Below are 20,316 nucleotides of genomic sequence, written 5' to 3' on the forward strand. Positions count from 1 at the left end.
TCTAGGACCAATATGGACATGAGTTATATTCACTTGTTTTTGTTGTCAATTTGTTATCCTTTGTCCTGATTCAATTTTATGCATAACAGTTTGTTCTTCTTAAATGCTATTTATATTTTTTTTTATATGTTCTGTCTTTGGTTTTACTGTTTTGTGACTGTTTGGACGTGCGTGTTATGTTGTCTATGACAGAATAAAGCAAAACCAGATGAGTTTGTACAATGTTATGGACGTGAATCATGCCTGCTGTTTAAAATGCAACTGAATGGTTCTTGTTGGTGAGACAGTTGCACTCAAGTTTTAATGCAACGCTATTAAAATAGGTTTTTATTCCCTTAAAGGTCACGTTTTGTTCAAAGTGGCACAGAATTTAAGTGAGACATCACTGTCACTTTAAGAATACATAATCTCAGGTTGAGAGTGTTTTTCTCTTGGCTGATGGAATGAGTAATCCTCCTCAGCAGAGGCCTGCTTACTACCAGCTGTGTGTGTAAAGCACTGGTCACTGCCTCCACCGCCAGCCTCTCTGTGGCCAAACTGGTGTTCTTTAGTGGTTCCCTGCCAAGGTGGGCAGCGAGCTGAGCTGGCAGTCAGCGGGCACAGACTGGGGAGGTCTGGCTGGTGTGTGCATGGGTGGCACAGTCCAAATCCTAATTGCTGAAAATAGACAGTTGGCGCTGCCATACTGGTGCAGAGTGGCACCAGTCCACAGGGAGCAGATAGTTATGCGTGTAGCGGCTGTGATGAGCGGAGGGGGTTTGGGGAGAGAATGCTATCAACTGTTAATTTGTGTGTGTATACAAGCACATATGTTCTCTTTTGGCTGAAGATGCTGTAAATCCATCTTGGATTTCATTTCCTTCTTGTATCATTTAAAACTATATAACTCTCTTCATTTGATTCAACCACCATAACATGGGTGAATGATAACATTTCAACAGAATCAAAGTTTACTTTTGCTTAAGTGCCGTATTCACGCAAGGTGCACTTTCCTGAGTCCCGAGATGTGCTGTTACCTGCCTGTACCCTGCACTTAAAAGAGGTAGTACTCTTTCTTCAAAACACCATCAACCTGGGCTTTTACAGAGAAGCATCCCCTTGTAATGGGCAGACTGGCACTTTGGAAGGTAGAAAGAGGAGTCATCTGCACTGAAGTCAGCTAAATTAATATTTGATGTAGGTACTTGAGTCCCTGCAGGCTGAAGGACTTTGAAATACTTGTTGTTCAAGAAGCTGAGGGAAGAGTGGGAAAGGAAGAGAGGGAAGAGTGGAGAGCTTTTTATGTATGTAAAAAAAGATAAGAGTTAACATTCCTAAGAGTAGAAAGATTGTGAAAGTTTGTCTGAGCAATGTACTGAAGACAAGAAAAAAAATGTGGCCAAGTTTCAGCATTACATATGCAACACCCTCGTCTTGATTGAATGTCTCATTTCATGTGAACACTAAGTGAAAGTGAAACTTGCTATAGGGCATGTTTTATTATTGCTAAGCTTGCCTAAGGTCTGCAAGACAGAGTGTGCTTCACAATGTCAATGCATGTATATAGTGAGTAGCAGCATGAGAAAAAAGGCACGGAGAGGAAACAGAGGCAAGGATAGACATGTATGTGTGGGGGGAAGAGAGATGCACAAGAAGAAAGATACAAGTGAAAAAAAGAGGTTAGGAGTGAAAGGATGGCAGATAAGGCGGGAGTTTTGTGGAGAAACAGCATGTCCTTCACTAATTCAAATGTCCTCAAAAGCAAAGACAGCTAATATACAGCTAGCTTGTAGCAGGCGGGGGACTTGCCTCCAGACAGCGTGCTGTTGTAGCAGATTAAAGATGGTGTAACCCTACAGGCTAGCGTGCTAAATTAAATCCAGCGGGGCTCGTGAACTGCTTTATATACAGCAGTGTGCGGGTCTACTGTTTCTGACAGGCTTGTGGCTTTTGTTTCTGAGTTCAGTCGGTTGCTTGTCTATATCTGCATGTGTCCTCATTTCCTTTGACAAGCCTTCATAACCATAATACGGTAATGTGAGACTCTATTTACAGAATGTTGCTACGTAAAAGCCAAACAAACATAAATCAGCCGACCACAAGCAGCGATGATGATCAGATACTTAATCTGAGTGATGCTTTCCATCTGTCCTGCAAGATCACTGCTACTTTTTTTCCCTCCTACGTTCCTTCTCAAATTATGTTTTTTTTTTTTTTTTTTACGTAGTCCAGAAACATCCATAGCATCATTCACTATTCATATTTTGCACAGTCTGAACCCCTATACTGTTCAAATAATGTTATGTGCATATAACCAAATGTACCTATGCTGTTAATACTGCACATACCACCTATTCTCTAACTCTGTCCACTTCTCCTCTGTATATATGTATTTATATTGTAGCTCTCTACTGTCCATCACTGTACATATTGGAAGATATAACATAATTTATGCTGTAGCACTTACTTTCCTGCACTCATTTGTAAATAATACTGTATTATAATACTTTTTTCACTTTTGGTTGGATGTTAACTGCATTTCATTGGCTTTGTACCCGGACTCAGCGCAATGACAACAAATCTAAATCTAAAATCTAAATCTGGATGACAGCTGCCAAGTCAAATCGTGATCAGGTTTTAAAATGCCAGAACGCATCAGTGTCAGTGAGAAAAATCCACCAGGTTTTACTCAATTTGATTTGACTCACTGGAAGTACAGTTCCTGTAGGGGAGCTGATGACAGTAATGCAATAACGGCAAAACCAAGCCCAGAACCTGAGCTTGTCACTGTGTTAAAAATTTTACATATTTGTATATGCAGCTAGGGAGGAAAGTGACAGAGAGGGGTGAAGGAAAGTGCAAGAAGGAGGACAGAAGAGTGAAGGGATTAGGTATCACGAGGATTAAATCCACTTTGATTGAAGAGCAGTATATTATACAGGCTAAACGCTACCACTGCTACCCCCCTCATCACTCCTACCCCCTCCCTCCCTCCCTCTCTCTCTCTCTCTCTCGGCAGTGAGTGTGAAACACAATATTAGGCTGAATGATTCCAACACGCTCCTATCTAGGCTTGCTGCTGGGCTTTCACTTTCTATCGTTTTTCCTCTCTCTTCTGCTGACTCACTGGGGAGAAATACCATCAAAATGTACCATAAATTAAATCAAATGAGTATTAAAATGTGTCTAAACGTGTGCTTCTACAGTAAATTAACTCAAAATGGTACCACAGATGAGTCCTTAACAATCTTAAATGTAAGCTGGTTAAATATACTCTGAATACTGCAGCCTTTGGCGTTCACGTTGACACAAATCAGCTGCCGCGTGTTATCTCACAGCAGAAAATAAACTGCTTTATCATTTTCACTCCAGCACAACAGCAGCCTTCTTTTGCTATTGTTTCCTTTCTTTTCTCAAAGCCTTTTCTACAATTTATCTTGAGTGTGCGTGAATGTGTGTTTACACCGCTTTTGTCAGTATGTACGTATGCATCTTGGTATTTCTTTGCATGTCATACATCGGGGTGTGCAGGGGTAAAAAGGAGGGTGAACCAGAGTGTTTGTGCATCTTGAGACAAAAAGACGTGTGCCCCGTGCTTCTGTATGTGTTTGAATAAAAGTGGCAGCATGTGACTACTGTATGTCTCTGCCATTAAGTCTAAGAGAGCCAGGAAAACTTGAATGAGCGATCACAACAGCACATCCACAGCAGCCCAGAGCTTCACAGATCTCCTGTGTTAAAACGTTTCCTGTGGAATTTTCATAAAGCAAAGGGAATAAGGCCGTGGGTGCCGAAAGAGAGGGACAACGAACAGACAGATAGAGACAGGAAGGAGACAGTTTAGCTGTGATGTACAAGCTTGTGCATGTGCGTGTCTCACCTTGCCTCCTGCGACTACTGATTTTCCTGAAGCAGGTTCCCTCGCACAACCTGTTGAGCCTCTGTTGTTTGATCAACTCCATGATCTCCGGCTGGATCTTCTCCCTCAGCTCCCTTCGAAAAAAAGGCAGACACACACATTATTAGCTCAAGGGGAAATATCTGAATCCTGTAAACCACAACCTTCCAATGTGGCAAGCAGGCACAAGATGGTCTACCACTTGCAAGTGAATTCTATTACATTTCCACAGGTTTTCTGGCTACGTGCAATATTCATCTGACTGACAAAATCCCCTGGATTATGACTGTCAGGAGGGAACAGAGAGCATGCCAAACACACAGATATACACATGCATGCACATACGCACGCAGTGCTCCAGCTCCTGCTTGGATCACTGTCATTTATTCATGCATCTACATGTATGTCTGTGTTGCATATGAATGCCAAGCACACAGCACTAGTCGACATGAATTATGCATATTATCTGCCACAGCAGCGCTGTTCCCTCTCTTTTATTTCTCTCCATTATAGTTGAGTCCTTTCTCTTCCAATTTAACTCACATTATACACAGATAAAAGCTCTGCATCTCTAACATTTTCTTGTGTTTTCCCCATGCTGGTACTCTTGATCGCATTTTCGTCCTTCCTTTCTCTTCCTCATCTCCTTCAGGCTCATCCGCTTCTTGTTTCCCTTCATCTGTCTCTCTGCCTGTCTATGTGTTCGCCTCATCAGTGATTCCAGTCATTACATTGATCTGTGGTCGGACATTCACTCTGACACCTTTAAAAGAACAGCTAGTGGGGAAGGCGTGGCTCATCGTGGGAAGGGCAGGTGATTATAGCCCTGTTCGTGTATCAGTCTTCTGACTGAGCTAGACACAGGTGAGACTTCTTTTGTCTGAGAGTTTCAGATGGTTTTGGCTACGCAGTCCTCTTAGAAAATAGCTCCGATTTCAATTTGAACCGATTCTTTCCGCCAGATGCAGAAAATCCCAGACAATTGGATTTAAATGCTGAGGTGTTGCACTGGTAGACCTCTATAAAAGCAAGCACTCTGGTTGCTATCAGGTGTTCAAAGGATGAAAGGAGTGAGGCACTCTGATATAAAGGTGGCACAAAAACCCATTTCAAGCCTTGTGGAAATGTACAGTACCGACACAGTATATCAGTAAAATACTGCCAAGCACAGGTGGAAAAGGGAATCAATAATGAATTAAGTTAAGCCACTTTTCATCCTAATTTTCTGGGGACTACTTTAAAATTAAGCTGTGTATTAACATTTTCTCATAAGTGTATCCTCAGCAGTTCTGAGTCGACCTGCTGCATGAATTTTTTATTTGATGTCGTTTATATTTTTCAGCGTAAGCAACTTTGTATAAATATAAAACTTCCCACATACTGTGCTGTACAGTACATTGCAAAAATGCCTTTTATAACTATAGCAAAATAACGGCAGAAAATAAGCTTTGATATGAAGCCATAATGATTCCTCTTCACCTTCTATAAATGTTTAAGAACTATTCACCATAATAATTAATAGCAGACAACTGGCAGCAATTGTAGCAGGTAAATACAGAGCTCCTCTAAATCTGCAGTCTGACACACTCGGCTCATTATGTTTACAAGTCATGAAAGTATTGTATTGATTAGAGGAAAATTCCACCTTCGGGTAGTCTCACGCTGCTGAAGAGAGACTAATCAGTGTGTGATGTTCGGTGCTTTTCCGACAGCAATTTTGTGATAAAATGTTAAACTGTGCTTTTTCATTTCATTGTCTTATCCAGTTTCAATAACTCATTTCTTATTTATCCCAAAAATACGTTTTGACAACAGCAAGAGATTGGGTGTGAAATTGTTGCATTCACCTGTAGTACAGGCCTTATTTTTCCTAATAATACAGGAAACATTATTAGTTTTACATATGACATACTGTACATGATACAAATGTGTCTTTACCTCAGTTTTAAATGTAATAAGATAACTGCATCTCCAAACAAAAGGTGGACCTTGAATTAAAAGCTCTATTACCAGTAGTTGAACAAGTGTTTTCAGGTACATTTTTCCACAACTTCCTTCACTTTTGTTCTGCTTTCTCCACAAGAATTAATTGGCTGCTAAAGTTTGGTCTCTACCCTTCCAATATCGATTCAATAAGCCCTTGGCTCAGCATCGATTACTGTTCAAAGGGACAAGCTCTCTCGGGGAAACGATTTTTCAATAGTGCTAGCTACTCCATTAAATACAGGCAGGACAAAACAATGTTCTCCATTAGAGGGCCTGCATCCATGATCAGTCAATGAATGATCTATTACGGACTAGTTCTCCATGCTTAATGAGCTGGAGGGTCGTTAATGGAGTATTCACAGGGAAGGCCATTTGCAGACAATTTGAACTGAATGCATATTTTCAATCGCAGGAGGGAAGCACAGGTGCAACCTCCTTTAGGCCAATAGCTGGCATTTGGTTGACAAATGCAAAGCAGGAAAGGAAAAAAAAACATGAAACAATTAGACGCATATTAATGACCACAGCTTTTTTTTTTGTGGGTGCAAATTATGTCCTCGTTTGAGTCTTGAACACGTGGTTTTGAGAAATGTGCAATTAACAACAGGAATATCACTGAACGTCTTTTTCCTGTGGTGAGCAGTGGCTCAAATGCAGTTGCTCTGATGCTACAGAAAATGTTTTACACCTTATTGTAATCAGAGTTTCCATACTGCAGCTTGCCTGAAGCTGCAAGGCATGCCATAGAATACATGAATAAAATCTTAGTAGATATTATTCACATTAAGTTCAGCATTTTGTTGCCTGTCTAACAAGGTCCTGTGGGACCCTTTAGTCAATCAATATACTCCTTTGAAAAGTCTGTGCAGATGCATTCCTGGATTTTTGTTTCATCACAAATGTCCAGCTGGCACGATACCATCATACTGGTCACTGATTGGTTAACTCACAGGATGGGGCGGGACTGGAAGTCTTCCTGATTCATCCTCTCTGACTGGCGTATCTTCAGGATCTCTGTGTAGCTCAGGTTCTGCAGGCGACTCTTGAACTGGTCCAGGGAATTAGGCTTGAGACCCAGCGCTCGCATGATCTGCTCCCTCACCACCTGCATTACCTGCAGAAGAGAGAGGCAAAGGTGAGATGATCATGCATGCAGGAACCATACAGAATCTAGAAGATGTGTCAGCTAAAAAAACACAGTCTGGAAGTCAGGAAGTCAAGGATTAGTCAGGATTAATGATGTGATTTTTTTTTTTTTCTGAACTGGAGCCTGTAATCCAGTCTGGTGCACTGAGCCTTCAGAGGAAACGAGCAAAGCAAAATAATTTAACAGTGGCTAGTCAACTGTTAGACCCAGTATCACACATCAGTGAAATGCATGACAGAACTCTGCTTGTAATACCTGAGCTATTTAATACCATTAGTTTAGCTGTGGCTGCAGAAGCATGACATGAGCGCTGTTCCACATCATCAATCCCATTCGAGGGGTCTTTATGATCAACAGAGGTAAAAATACAATAGCAGAGCTCTCGGCAATAACACATAAAACACATCATGCATGTAGTGTACTGTGTATACATTACTGTGAGGTGATAATTTAAGTCTACACACATCACAAACACAGATTTAAAACTTGAAGTGCTACTTAGTTTAGCATAACAACTCCAGCAAGAGTAGAAATAGCTATTAAGATACTCAGCTCAGGTCTTTAAGCCATGAAACACTGGACTTGACCAAATACAATGATTTAAACAAAACCCTGGACCTGGACTGAACTTTATTTAAACTCATTAAAATATGGAACGAAATTAAAGTCAAGTTTGAGCTGAGCTACTTTATGGCGGTACTTCACTTCGCTCTTAAACGGTGGATAAAGTGATTCGTTCCAGAGTATAAAATCTTCTCATCCTTCCAAGAAATCTTCAATAAAAAACACTTGATCATCCAGAAAATTAGCCTGAACTCGCAAACCGAGTCCTACGCCGGAATCTTCAATGACAGCTGCTTTCACTTGGCTTTGCACTCTAACAATTTATTTGCATTCTGCATAATTAGAATATGAACACTAATATCACCCAAAGACACAGTAGATTCATTTGCGAAGGTATTCAGCCGACGCACAAGGGACTTAACTGAGAGCAGACATAATTCCAAATGTGCTGAGCTTGGGTTGATGTGGGCCTGTAAATCCTGCTGAGACACTGTATGTGATATCTGGCTATAAAAATTAACCTGACCTAACATTTCTCCAGCCAAACTGAGCAGTGCTGTTCCAGTTACTGCAGGCTGCGCGATGGTAGACGTGACAAGCAGCCCTGATTATGGATCAGCCTTGTTAGCAGCCGCCTCTGGGCCTGGAGATGCTGATTCACTGGATCAGATCAAACTGAGGTGACAGAAAGAAATAGACTATCTTCCCCTCTGTTCCCTTTGATTTTCCTCTATAGTATTTTCTCTAATCTCTGCTTGCCTTGTTGATCAAACGCTTAAGGACATGCAAGTATTTCTGCGAGCACACTTCCTCAGAATATGTCGTCTCTAAGAAGAGTTTGGGATGGTGTTTCATGTCTATATATATGAGATGTTTCTTTATAAATCTGTTCTGTGTTCTTCTGTTTCACCTGGAATCCACATCCATAACAACCATGTCAGAACCCAGTGAGCCAAGATACCAAACGTATGCTTATGCAATGCAGTTCTTGCTGTTTATGTTTACTGCAAGGCGATTACTCATCAACTTGCTAACCTCTGGACTCTCACTAGTCACACTAAGCCAGGGGTGAGTGCATTAAAAATAGATGATTTGAGTTGCTGAAAAAGAAATATGAACAGCATAAAACCTAGATCCAGTACCAAAAAACAGGAAAACTCAAGACGACCCGGGCGATGGAGGATAATCTCCCGAACCGCATTAGGAAGTGGTCTGGGCTCAAAGTCTCTTTTTGGGAAGACAGCGCTACACAGTGATAGTACCATGAAAAGGAATTAAAACATTTCTAGATCTAGATCTGATAAGCCCTGAAGGTAACACTCAGCTCTCACCGTTTAAAGACAAGAAAAAGTAATCAGTCTGATTCCTAACAAACGGCCACAAGTTGACCTTGGAAAATAAACACATGCACGGAAGTTGACAACAGAAAAGGAGACTGTGGAGAATTATTTGGAGCAGCAAGCCTGTAAATGCCTCTCAGCACCAATTCAATGTTACAGTTTAACTCTGAAATGAGCTTTAGTGCAATTAGAGACCAGTTACAAGAGGATATTTGATTCACTAGCTTCTGCTATTTCAGGAATCACTTGCAGGGTCCTCAGCTGCTCTCTGTGCACCATTTGTAAAATTGTATTTACTAAGCTCAGACACAGAACCACATGAGTGCACAGGAAGTCTCCTCCAGTGTGATCCAAATCTAACTGGCATTACTGGCTGATACAGAGCATCAGTGACTCAGCACAAGTACATTCTTTAAATCCTCTTTGACAGAGGCAGACAGAAGTTGAAATCAGGATTTCTAAAAAGAAGCAATGTTCTGGACCGGGGTGAAGCTATAATTAACTGGGATAAATGGCTTAACTGTAGATAAGTGGCTGCATTGTCACAGAGTAAAAAAAGATAAGTTATATGCGTTGTTCTCCTTTGTAAGAACTGTAGAGGAGACATAAAGGAGTGAGCGAAAAAACAGAAGAGAACTGCTTCACTGTGTCAAGTAAGTGTTGCTATAATATAAAAAAAATCTGCTCTACTTCTAGATAATAGCTGTGTTTAAGTAGCGTAACATAATTGCCAAAATCTACATGTCAACATAAAAATGCAACCACTAGAGGGCGGAGGTGACACCTTCCCTTGTTACTAGTCAAGACAAGTTGTAGAGGAGCGTGTGCAAAGACTCTGAGCTGAGATGTAGACTTGTGATAGACAGTTATAAGAAGAAAATTGCTTTTTCGTTCATGTGATTGTCTGTCCCTTTCCATCCTTCTTTCCATTTATTCATTCATCCATAAAGACAGCTGTCCATCCTTCCTTCAGCGAGGAACATATTCATGACGACTCTCACTTCTAGCCATCTTATGGAAAGCTATATTTCTGTATTCTCCCTCTGTCTGTGCTTCCCTTTAATATGTATGCCATATTTTCATGGGGAGAGACAGGTGTCCAGCTAACAACAGATTTACAACCCCAGAGGACCGACTTTTCAGCCTCAGCACTTCACCCCGGCATCTCCTTCTCCTCCTCCTCCTCCTCCTGAGCTGAAAAATGTGCAGACAAATGGATGAAGCCACAGCTTGCAATCATGCTACGAGAGATTCATCACTCCTGTCCACTACTTTTAATCACAACTGCACGGAGTTGCCCATTATAAATTTTCACACACATACACACTTCTATAATCCTGATAATTAAGCCTTAAATTAATTTATGTTCCCATTAAGATTACAAATGGTCTGTCAGTGTGTCTAGAAGAAACGTTCTTCCCTTAAGAAGCTATTTGAAAGTAAAGGAAATATCACAATGCAACAAAAACATGAGTTTTCATGACCTCAGTTTTAGGTTATCAGTAAAGATTGCAGATTGTAAACAAAAACAACTCCTCAAATTGTTATCTGAAACCTCTATGTTTTGTGTTTTTGAGTATTATCCCAGCATGCCCAGCTTCTTAAGACAGATCTTGCTGTCACCTGCAGCTTGCTTTCCAATCTACTCCGATCTCTAGAGAGCGACTGCCATCCAGCCCTGGTGTTTCAGCGGAGCCGTCCCCGGGGAATGTTCATTAATATGCCTTGTTTGCAGTCATGTCTCCGGCAGGAAAACAATTCTGTTGGCCCATGTGGCAGCACTCATGCTAATTAACACTGCGAATATTCATCACATTTAATACGAACACATGGTCCTTTCACAACAGGGCGTTGGGGGTGGGGGGAGGTATTATGAATATTTTATTGTCATCCTTCTTTTTCATCTGCTGATTGCTCAAAGAGCACCTTGGTAGAGGTGAGATGACGTCAGCGCTGGAACAAACTTTGCAGGATAAAATTATCCCTAACTGACTCTTAGCTACATACAAGATGAGGTACATTTTTCTTGTGTCGTTCTCCCCTTTTAAAACCCACATGATCTCCCATTCAGTCAGAACTGTTGATCCAAGATTTATCGGTTCTATCTTGTCCACCTTTATTTTTGTCGTTCCCTCTCATGCTCCCTAATCTCTTCCAGACAACGGGCCATCATTCTTTTCTGTAGCTCCTTCAAAGGAAAGTTAGACAGCAGAGCAAGTGTCAGCAAATATAATTAAATGCCGTCTCATGAGCCATCTACAACACGTAATGAAGAGCTGGCCACACTGACTCCTCTGCCACGCTCTTCCTCTCTTTCTTTCAGCCTGTGCTTGAACAGGACAGTCGGGCCAGCTCCTCTCCCGGAGTCGCCCCGCCATCCATCATTGACAACGCATCAGCCGTTACAAATTACCGTCCCCTCTCGCCGACCAATCGACTGTCGCCCCTGCTTCATTTACCTAAGAGGATGCTAATGACATCATTTACCAGCTGTCAGTCAAATGTTCACCCACCACTCAAGCCTGGGCGGGAAATCTGGAGATTGTGCCAGAGAGACACTTTGGTGGGAAAATAATACAGCGGTAATCATAGAATAATGGCTTTGCTGATACTCCCTTAAAGCAATCAAAAAGTCAATCTCATGTGGCGATAATGGGACTGTTGCTGAAGTGTGTTTCTGCATGTAGGGACTTGAAGTAACAAACATACAAAAGGGAGCGTTCACACACAAAAAAATACACACATTCGCCTTTAATGAGGAGCAGAATACAGGGAATCCATGTCCCTGTTATTGAAATGGTAATTACATTTTCCTTCTCTGCCACAATGTCCCATGTTCAGTTAATAATTATCTCCTTCAAAGTTGACCATGATGCCATTAAAAATAAAACACTGCCACAGAGATGGACATGAAAGGATGCTTGTCTCTTATCACGCTGTACAGAGAGACAAGGCTGGTGGGGGTTGTATTAAATTTAGAAGCTGAAAAAAAAATGCATTGAATAAAAATGCAAAAATGTGTTTTGGAAGCAGACAGGAATGAAAAAATGAAGTTGTAGTTGAAAATGTCTTATACCAAAGCTTCTGTTACTGTTAAATGACTATTAAAGCTGTTAAATTATCAGATATTCTTATACAATAAACATCAAATCAAAGCCAGAAAGTAGCCTAAATTAAAGATGCACCCTTATATGGTTTACTTCTGGTTCCTGTTTATGAAACGGTAGTGACACTAATCTTTGCCAACTGTGCCGACTGTGCTGGTTTTTACTCTCCGTCACCCCCACGTTGTGTGTGAGAGGACGTTTCAGGAGGCGCAACAAAACACAGACCTCCGTCTGACAGCACGCACACCATGGCATCGCTTTGGTCACAACAGTGTAGTGCTTCAAATGCTTCCCACTGGCTGGCACTACAAAAAGCTTGTGCTGAAACAACAGATCATGCTGCTCTGTGTGTCATGTAAGTGACGGAGACCGAGACGATATTTGTAGGGAATTTCAGACCTTTATCCCCATTTGGATTGTAATGAAAACCAATATGGATCACATAACAGGCATCATGAATGGTGGTGAAACAGTGTTGACACAGTGTTGACAAAATCTTACCTGTGTAGACGTACTGTATTGATTAGAACTGAAACGATTAGTTGACTAATCGATTAACCATTCAACAGAAAATTAATCAGCAACTATTTTGTTTAAATCAGTTTTCATGAAAACATGCTAAACTTTGCTGGTTCCTGCTTCTCCAAAGTGATGATTGGCTGCTTTACTATGTTTTATATCATTGTAAACTAATGATTTTTGAGTTTTGGACTGGTGGTCAGACAAAATAAGCTATTTTGAAATGCATCACCATCACCTTACGCTCTTGGGAAATTATATATTGGGTATGTTTCATTCAATTCTGGCTTTTCAGAGGCATATTTATAATGGAAAAAAAACTGGCATATTAGTAATTAATTATTTTTCGATTAATCAATCAGTTGTATGGTCCAGAAAATGGTGAAAAATGTTGATCAGTTTCCCAAAGCCCAAGATGACATCCTCAAATGTTTTGTTTTTCCGCAACCAACAGTCCACAACCCAAAGATATTCAGTTTACTATCATAGAGGACTAAAGAAACCAGAAAATATTCACATTTGAGAAGCTGGAATAAGGGAATTTAGAAATGTCCTTCTTAAAAAATGACTCAAAACGATTAATCAATTATCAAAATGATAGGCCATTAATTTAATTGCTGGTAACTAATCAATTATTTGGCTAATCGTCGCGGCTGTAGTTGGTTGCAGGATTAATTGGCAGCATAATGCCAAAACTTTGATATGCAAGACATTTCAGTTGCTTCTTGTTCCTTCTGTATGGTATAAAATGCCTAAAAACAACCAGTCAGTGTGCTATTTACAGAGAGGGTGAAAAGCAAGATATGAATGTTGCACAGCCAACTTTTCAGATTATATTCAATACATTCAGCTTTTCTGCAGCAGTTTGACTCTGACAACGCTGTCATGCCTCTATGTTGAATCTGCTGAGAGCAACTAAGTGGAAAGGCACTACTTTCAGCCATTAAAACTTTCAATTATGTATCGACCCCCCATGGCTCAAATGTAAGGAGTCACTGTATCTGGTTATTTCAATAAAATAGAGTGGTAAAGGGAAAATGTAACTTTAAAGCCCAGTAAAAAGCGGCTCTTTTCTCTCTCAGTGAATGCCTTGGGGACCTGTTTGACAGCATTACTGCACCACAGGGAGAAGCACATACTGTATTGTACACAAGACAGATAAACACACTCTCAATGTACACACTTAAACTGTACATATACTCATTTATCCCTTCTCTCTCTCACACACACACACACACACTGGTGTTATGCATTATGAACAAGCACTATCTCACACAAAACAAATCTACTAGAGACTACTCCATGTAAATTCACAATATTCCCATGTACACACACACACACACACACACACACACACACACACACAGAAAACATCTGGAGACCTCCCTCTATCATCCCTGTTCTTCCTTCCGCATGAGTGATGCGGAGTCGGTGCCGGCTGTTGCTGCTGGCTGATGTTGCCATATTTAGAGGGCCAGCGCTGCACGCCCAGACAAACTGTCAGAGAAGCTCTTTTTCAACAACCAGCTCCACGTGAGATGCAGCACGATCCATATGGATGACCGGAGAGAAAAGTCGCCTGGGAAATCGCCGCTTACTGTAAGTCTATCAAGAAATGCTGATGAAAGCCAAACTCTGTTGAGTAAGTTGGTTTTTATTAAACATCTATTCCAGGACATCAAAATAGGTATTATTTTATTGTATGAGATCACCTCCATCAGGGACCAGCCCTATCCTCGCTATAATGCATCATAGCTGAGTAGAAATACTATCCAAAAAAAGAAAAAATTCTTGATCTTATTAAAGTTGTCTGGAAAAATGAAGTCACAAAAGTTCTCCATAAAAATTCAAACAGCACCCTTTTAGTCCATCAAGTTCACCCCCCCACACGAACAGACAAAGTGTTTCAAATTAAAACCAGACTCCGAGAGTGTTACATCAAAACCGGATTATTATATGAGACAGCCGTATCCCAGCATGTATCCACAGTACGACACACCCACACATAAGAAAGCCTTTGTGGAGATCGGCTTATTATTGTCTGCAAGGAATCCAGAGTACATACTTTGTGGACTGCTGTGTACAAAAAAAGACTACAGACACATGTAATATGTGTCACGGAGGTATCCGATCGCAATCTCTATGCATGTACTGGCTTTCGAATAAACAAACACATAAATAACTAATAGATAAATAATTGATAAATGACGAACTAAACCAAAAGACGAGGAAAGTTTGAGTTTACTTCTCTTTTCCCAGCTGATTTGCAGCGAGCTGCTGCAGAGATGAGACAAGTGGTATCACTATCCTGACACAACAAAGCAAAATGTTGCATCTCCTCTCGTGCAACTCTGATGGTTTGATGCTAATGGCTGATGATCTCTCTGCTCTGATTAGTGAGCTCAGCTATGTTATTCTCAGTGTGAGTAGGCCTACGCTGCCTGAGATCAGAGATCCCCCCCTTAGGAACACAGTCACAGACACACACACACACTCATATGCACAGAAAAAAGAAAACAAGTACAAGTCCCTGTACAGAACCACAGCTAAGATTTCACACTATTTCATATACAAACCATGAGAAGATGACAAAAAACATAAACAAAGATAAACTCATTACACTGTACACTCCCCTACGAGGGCTCGCTGACAAAAACACACATTCACGCACTGTCCGAGTGAGCAAATACACGTGCAAAAACAATAAAGCAAACCTTGTTAAGGGAGTGGGAGGTGAAGCAGCCATGCAGAAAGATATAAATAGCCTGTCTGAATTCAACAATAGGGGTGGAAGAAGAAAGAGGTGACGGGGGGGGGGGTCGAGAGACGAGAGTGAGGAGGAGGAAGAGAGAGCGAGACCTCCGGAGATAGGGGAAGAGGAGAAAGACAAAAAAGAAAGGGCTGCAAGGAATTGAACGAGAGTGGGGAAGGAAAAGAGGTATAGAAAGATCTAGACAGCTGGAGAGGTAAATAAAACCAGTATGAAATAAGAAAACAGCAGGACTCATTGCAGGAGAGAAGAAGTGGGGGGAGGGGCTGGTTTACTGTGTCCTGATACGTGTTATAGATGTACCGTTTCATGCGAGGCGCGACGGCAGCAGTCACAGTTGTTGGCATATGGTAGCGTGCGCAGCGCTTTTACCCACTGTCCCAAGCTGCTTCCTGCAAATCCAAACATGGCATCCACCCAAAACCATTGGCACCTGCACTCACATTATATTGTGACATCACTTCTGACTGGATGCACCAGCACCCATTTCATTAATCATGTATGCGTGCATTTTAACCTACTGGCAAAGCGGAAGAACTGTCCTGTCGCTAAAGAGCAGAGCCAGAGATCATTTGCATTGATTTGCATTAAAGCGTCCTTAATTGATTTGCGGCGAGCAGCCTTAAATAAAGCTGAAGTAGGAGCTAAACGAAGAGCTTAAAATATTCTGAAATTTTGGCTAAGTGGTGTGTGAGGGCTGCTGTGGGGGGGAGAGAGGGGGGGGGGGGGGGGGGGGGGGGGTCTGCTCAGCTGCTGCCGGAGCTTTTGAGGATTGCCATGTGAATAATCCCACATGGGGCAGGTCAGTCTTCAACATGGCTGAACAAAGCAGATTATCGACTCTCTTCTGTATCACGCCGGTCCAGAACAGAAATGTCAAACACCAATAAAAAAAAAAGGGCTTTTGCTTTACATCTATGCTTGATTTATTTAGCTGAAGTACTCATCCAGCGTGACTTCAAATGGGTGACCAGGATCAAGGTCTCTTGCTCAAGGGCACTTTTTAAATATACAGGACACTGATACAGACCGACAACAATGATAGATTCAGTGATTTAACAGGGATAGACTTCTGAATTGTTGCCATAATGACAATCTGATTATCAGGCTTTAATAGGACTAACGATGATTTTCATTATTGATTCATCTGTCCTGTGTTTTACAGATTAATCGTTAAGCCTGTAGAATGGCAGGAAATAAGCAGAAAGGCCCAAATCATCATGTTCAAATTGCTTGTTTTCACTGACCAGACAGACCAGACTACAAGATATTCAACACAGAATAATATACATAAGAGAAAGGTAGCAAAATCTTACATGTAAGAGGCTGAAATCAGCAAATGTTTGGCATTTTTGCTGGATGAATGGCTTTAACGATTAATCAGTTATCAAAACGGCTGTCAGTTCATTTTACTGTCAATTGACTGTGTTGTTGTATGTTTCAGTTCTCATCACCACAGTAGGTCACCCGGTGACCGAGGCATAGTTTCTTACCACAAAACCCATGCAGAAAAGGACAATAAGTGGATGCCATGGTAGTGTGCACTATCCAAAACAAATGAGATCAGGTATTGGCAGCATTTCACAGACTCTGCTCTACAGTCTGGGGCTGACCTCGCTCTAATCCCTGTGTCAAACCCCTCTGGCTAAAACACTGGTTGAAGCTCATCCAAGGCTGAGAGACACAGTGTGGAGTAGAGGAGAGAGCAGTAGTAGTGGCATTGAATTCCTCTGGTGACAAAACGGTGGGTGTTGGTGATGTGGAGTAATCCCATTCACAACAAAGCCCAACCCCCCACCATACTCACACACACTGTACACTGGAATACAGATGATGCCTGGAGTGTGACGGGGGGGGGTGGTAGATGAACGCGGGGTGTGTGTTTGTAAGAGAGGGTGAAATAATCTAGCGGATTATATGTGTGACTGACTGTGTGTCTTAATGAAAAGGCTGTGCTCCGGGTCCTTGCCTAACCTGTTTACGCCTCGCCGAGTCTACACAGCCCCATCTGTCCCTCCTCTTTCTCTTCCGCTCTGCCCCTGTCCCATCTTCTCCATCTCTCCCTAGCTTTTCTTCTTCTTCTTCTTTCCTTCCTCTCTCCATCCTCCCCCCTCCTCCTCCTCCTCCTCCGCAGCCAGGCAACAACACAAACAGTCCCTCTTCCTCCCTTACTACCACCTCCCCTTGCTCCGTCCATCCATGCTAATTGAAAACCACTCGCTTTCTCTCTTTTCTTTCTTGTTTGATTCTTAGTACTTACATGTCACCTCCATGGTTCCAAGTGCGGTGTGATACTCTCCACAGTGACTGATGAATCCTTGTGCTTTTGCCAGAGAAGGAGTTTTTTAGCAGTGCCCTGCGGGAGGCAAGGATGGATGGAAAGATGGATGGAGGGAGCAGATGGCTCCTTGGAAGAGCGGTCTAGCTGAGTGTGGACAGTTAGCCTTCACGTTAGCCACGATGAGGGAAGACTCGTCTGACAACACGGCTTGTGTGCCTCCTCCTTTCTCTCCTTCCTGTCTTGGCTATTTGTTACTTCAGTTTTCCCACTTTTAGTGTATTCCCTTTAAATAAAAAAAACAAACAAACTCCCTGCTTCTCCTCTCACATCCTCCCTCTCCCCTCTACTATAATATTTTCGTATGTCTCTCTATCTGCCTTCCTCCCTCCCTCTGTGACTCTAAGAGCATCAGCCAGGCTGCTCTGCTTCGCTTATGTTGATCTCCAGGCTTATGCCCTGATTGGATACACGCCATGATCAGAGACGCCAATAGTGGTGCAGCAAGTGGATCACATGATAAGTATGTGTGTGTGTGTGTGTGTGTGTGTGTGGGAGAGATGAGTGGAGAGAGAGAGAGAGGTTTAGACGGAGGGGGAGGGAGGGAGGGATGAGAGAAAAGGAGAAGAAGGAGGAGGGGTATCGTGAGTGGCTGCAAGCCTCTACATCAGTGAGGGATTTTTTTTTCTCCAAGCGCCTGAGCAAAGAGAGATGGAGGCTTTTTTTTTCCTCCTCTGGTAGGGAAAAGGAGGAGGAGGAGGAGGAGAAGCTCTCCGCACAGATGTTTGGATGAAGAGACAGGCAGCGGGACAAGACAGGAGTCTCTGATAGACGCTCGCGCACACACAAGTACTGATGTGCACATAAACACAACCGTGTACACATGCAGCGGAAAAGTGGCTCCATCTTACTGAAACAGAGCTGGAGTAGTGCAGCGCAGCAGCGGTAATTGGACAGGGGTTACTATGGAAACAGGGAAAACGGTTGCCTGACAGTCGGAGCTGTGCCCTGGGAGCATCAGACTTGCCTCCATTAAAACGCGCGCACGCACACACACACACACACACACCCCTTGTTCTTTTCGTCTTTTACTAAACACAGCATTCAAAAAACGAACCAGACAGAATGTATAGAAGCTCTATGATGGTGTGTGTGTGTGGGTGCCATAGTGTTTTTAAGCTTCATTTAAGCCTTTGTCTCAAATGAGCATTAACATGTAAGACCCTGTGTGTGTTTTTTGTGTGTGTGTATGTGTGTGTGTGTGTGTGTGTGCGAGGCAGATGCACAGTCAGCCATGAAAATCCAGCCGCTGAGAGAGTGTGTGAGCATTTACGAAACGCTCACACACGCACATGCCACAGTGCCACGCACATCCGAAACATTGATAAAACCTGAACAAGGTGTTTTAGTATTCAACACGTCAGAAGTCTCAGTGCTGTCAGTGTCTGGCTGCTGGTGTAGGAGCTGCAGGGAAATGTAGCCGCACGCTAGCCGTGTTTTGAAGTGGACGCCCTCAGAATTATCCTTGACACAGCTTATTATCCACCTACACACCCTAAAGAGGATATATCTACATAATACTGTATGTACATGAGGAATTGACTGGCAACATGCGTATAATTTAGTTACACACCAGTGCTTTTTCAACACAATCAGGATCTAGATTTAGAAAGCAGCGCTGGAGTTGACAAATGGTAATTTTGCTCCTCGTGTAACCACAGGATTTCTTTGACTTATGATTAATTGATTAAACTTATAAATATGTCAGATTGTTTCTCCAGTAATGTTGTCGCTCCTTAGATAAATGCAGGAATTTATGCAAAAGATCTTGTGCTTATCAAACACCAAAGCATATTTGTGAATATCGTTTTCCACGGATGAGCAACAACTGATAAAAACTCGTTCTCTATAAAAGACAGCTATAGTTCAGTCTGAATGACACATAGATAGCAGTTAAAAGGACAATCATTAATCAATTCATGTTCTTACTTTTGTGCAAAGTCAAATATTTAACCCTTTTTAGTTTTGTTTACAGGCTATTTATCTTTTATTCTCTATCTTAAAGAGTTCCCTCCTTTCCAATTCCTATCCCTTAGAGACACAGTAACATACAAATACATCAGTTTCATCCCTTGTTAAAATAATTTTTCAGTGTTTCTATAACCAAATCTCTCTCTTTTCTCAACTCATCTTGAACTTGGGGTTGTTGACATATATTTATTCAAACAAATGTGATTTGGGGCGACTAGCTAACTCCACCTGATATATAAAACAGCTCTTGACTGTTAGCTTGTGGGTCATAGAGGCTTCCAGCGCAACATTACAGGTCATGCTCTTCTGGAAATGTAAGCTATTTATTACCCACTTTTGGGTGATCCAATAAAATCTGAAGAATTTAATCAAATCCCTCTCATATTTAAAATCCACCCACATATTCAGTTTCACTCATATGTACTTTCACTGAGCTTTCCCAATGTGCATTTTTGTACCATCTTCTCTATCATCTAGTTATTTGTTTTTGTTTTTAAAAAATATTCTGTGAATGAATTCTGCAGTTTCAGATCAACAACTCAGTTTGTTGCTGACAGAATTGGGTAGAAAATGACAACTTTCAGATTTCATCAGAGGGGCAGATGTCTCGAGAGTGTTTCAAAGTTCATAGCGGATACAAACTGAGACTCAGCGTTCGTGGTTGAAAGCACAGAGCTCCGCACGCACCATTTAGCTG

At 41.8% G+C, this 20,316-nt stretch overlaps 1 protein-coding gene across 4 annotated transcripts in view; it reads right to left on the bottom strand.

The window, feature by feature from the left end:
* elmo1 (engulfment and cell motility 1 (ced-12 homolog, C. elegans)) overlaps nucleotides 1-20,316 on the bottom strand; it is a 108,357-nt gene that overhangs the window by 6,766 nt on the left and 81,275 nt on the right. For 3 of the 4 annotated variants that reach the window (XM_067613219.1, XM_067613220.1, XM_067613218.1), the window contains 2 exons: nucleotides 6,814-6,977; nucleotides 3,860-3,972 (listed from right to left, as the gene is read on the bottom strand). In XM_067613219.1, the coding sequence (XP_067469320.1) occupies nucleotides 3,860-3,972; nucleotides 6,814-6,977 (277 nt within the window). Of the gene's footprint in view, nucleotides 1-3,859; nucleotides 3,973-6,813; nucleotides 6,978-17,570; nucleotides 17,977-20,316 lie in introns of those variants that run through there. The other variant, XM_067613221.1, reaches the window with a different exon arrangement.

Source organism: Thunnus thynnus, chromosome 15 (genome assembly GCF_963924715.1).
Source record: "Thunnus thynnus chromosome 15, fThuThy2.1, whole genome shotgun sequence".
NCBI classification, from domain to species: Eukaryota; Metazoa; Chordata; class Actinopteri; order Scombriformes; family Scombridae; genus Thunnus; species Thunnus thynnus.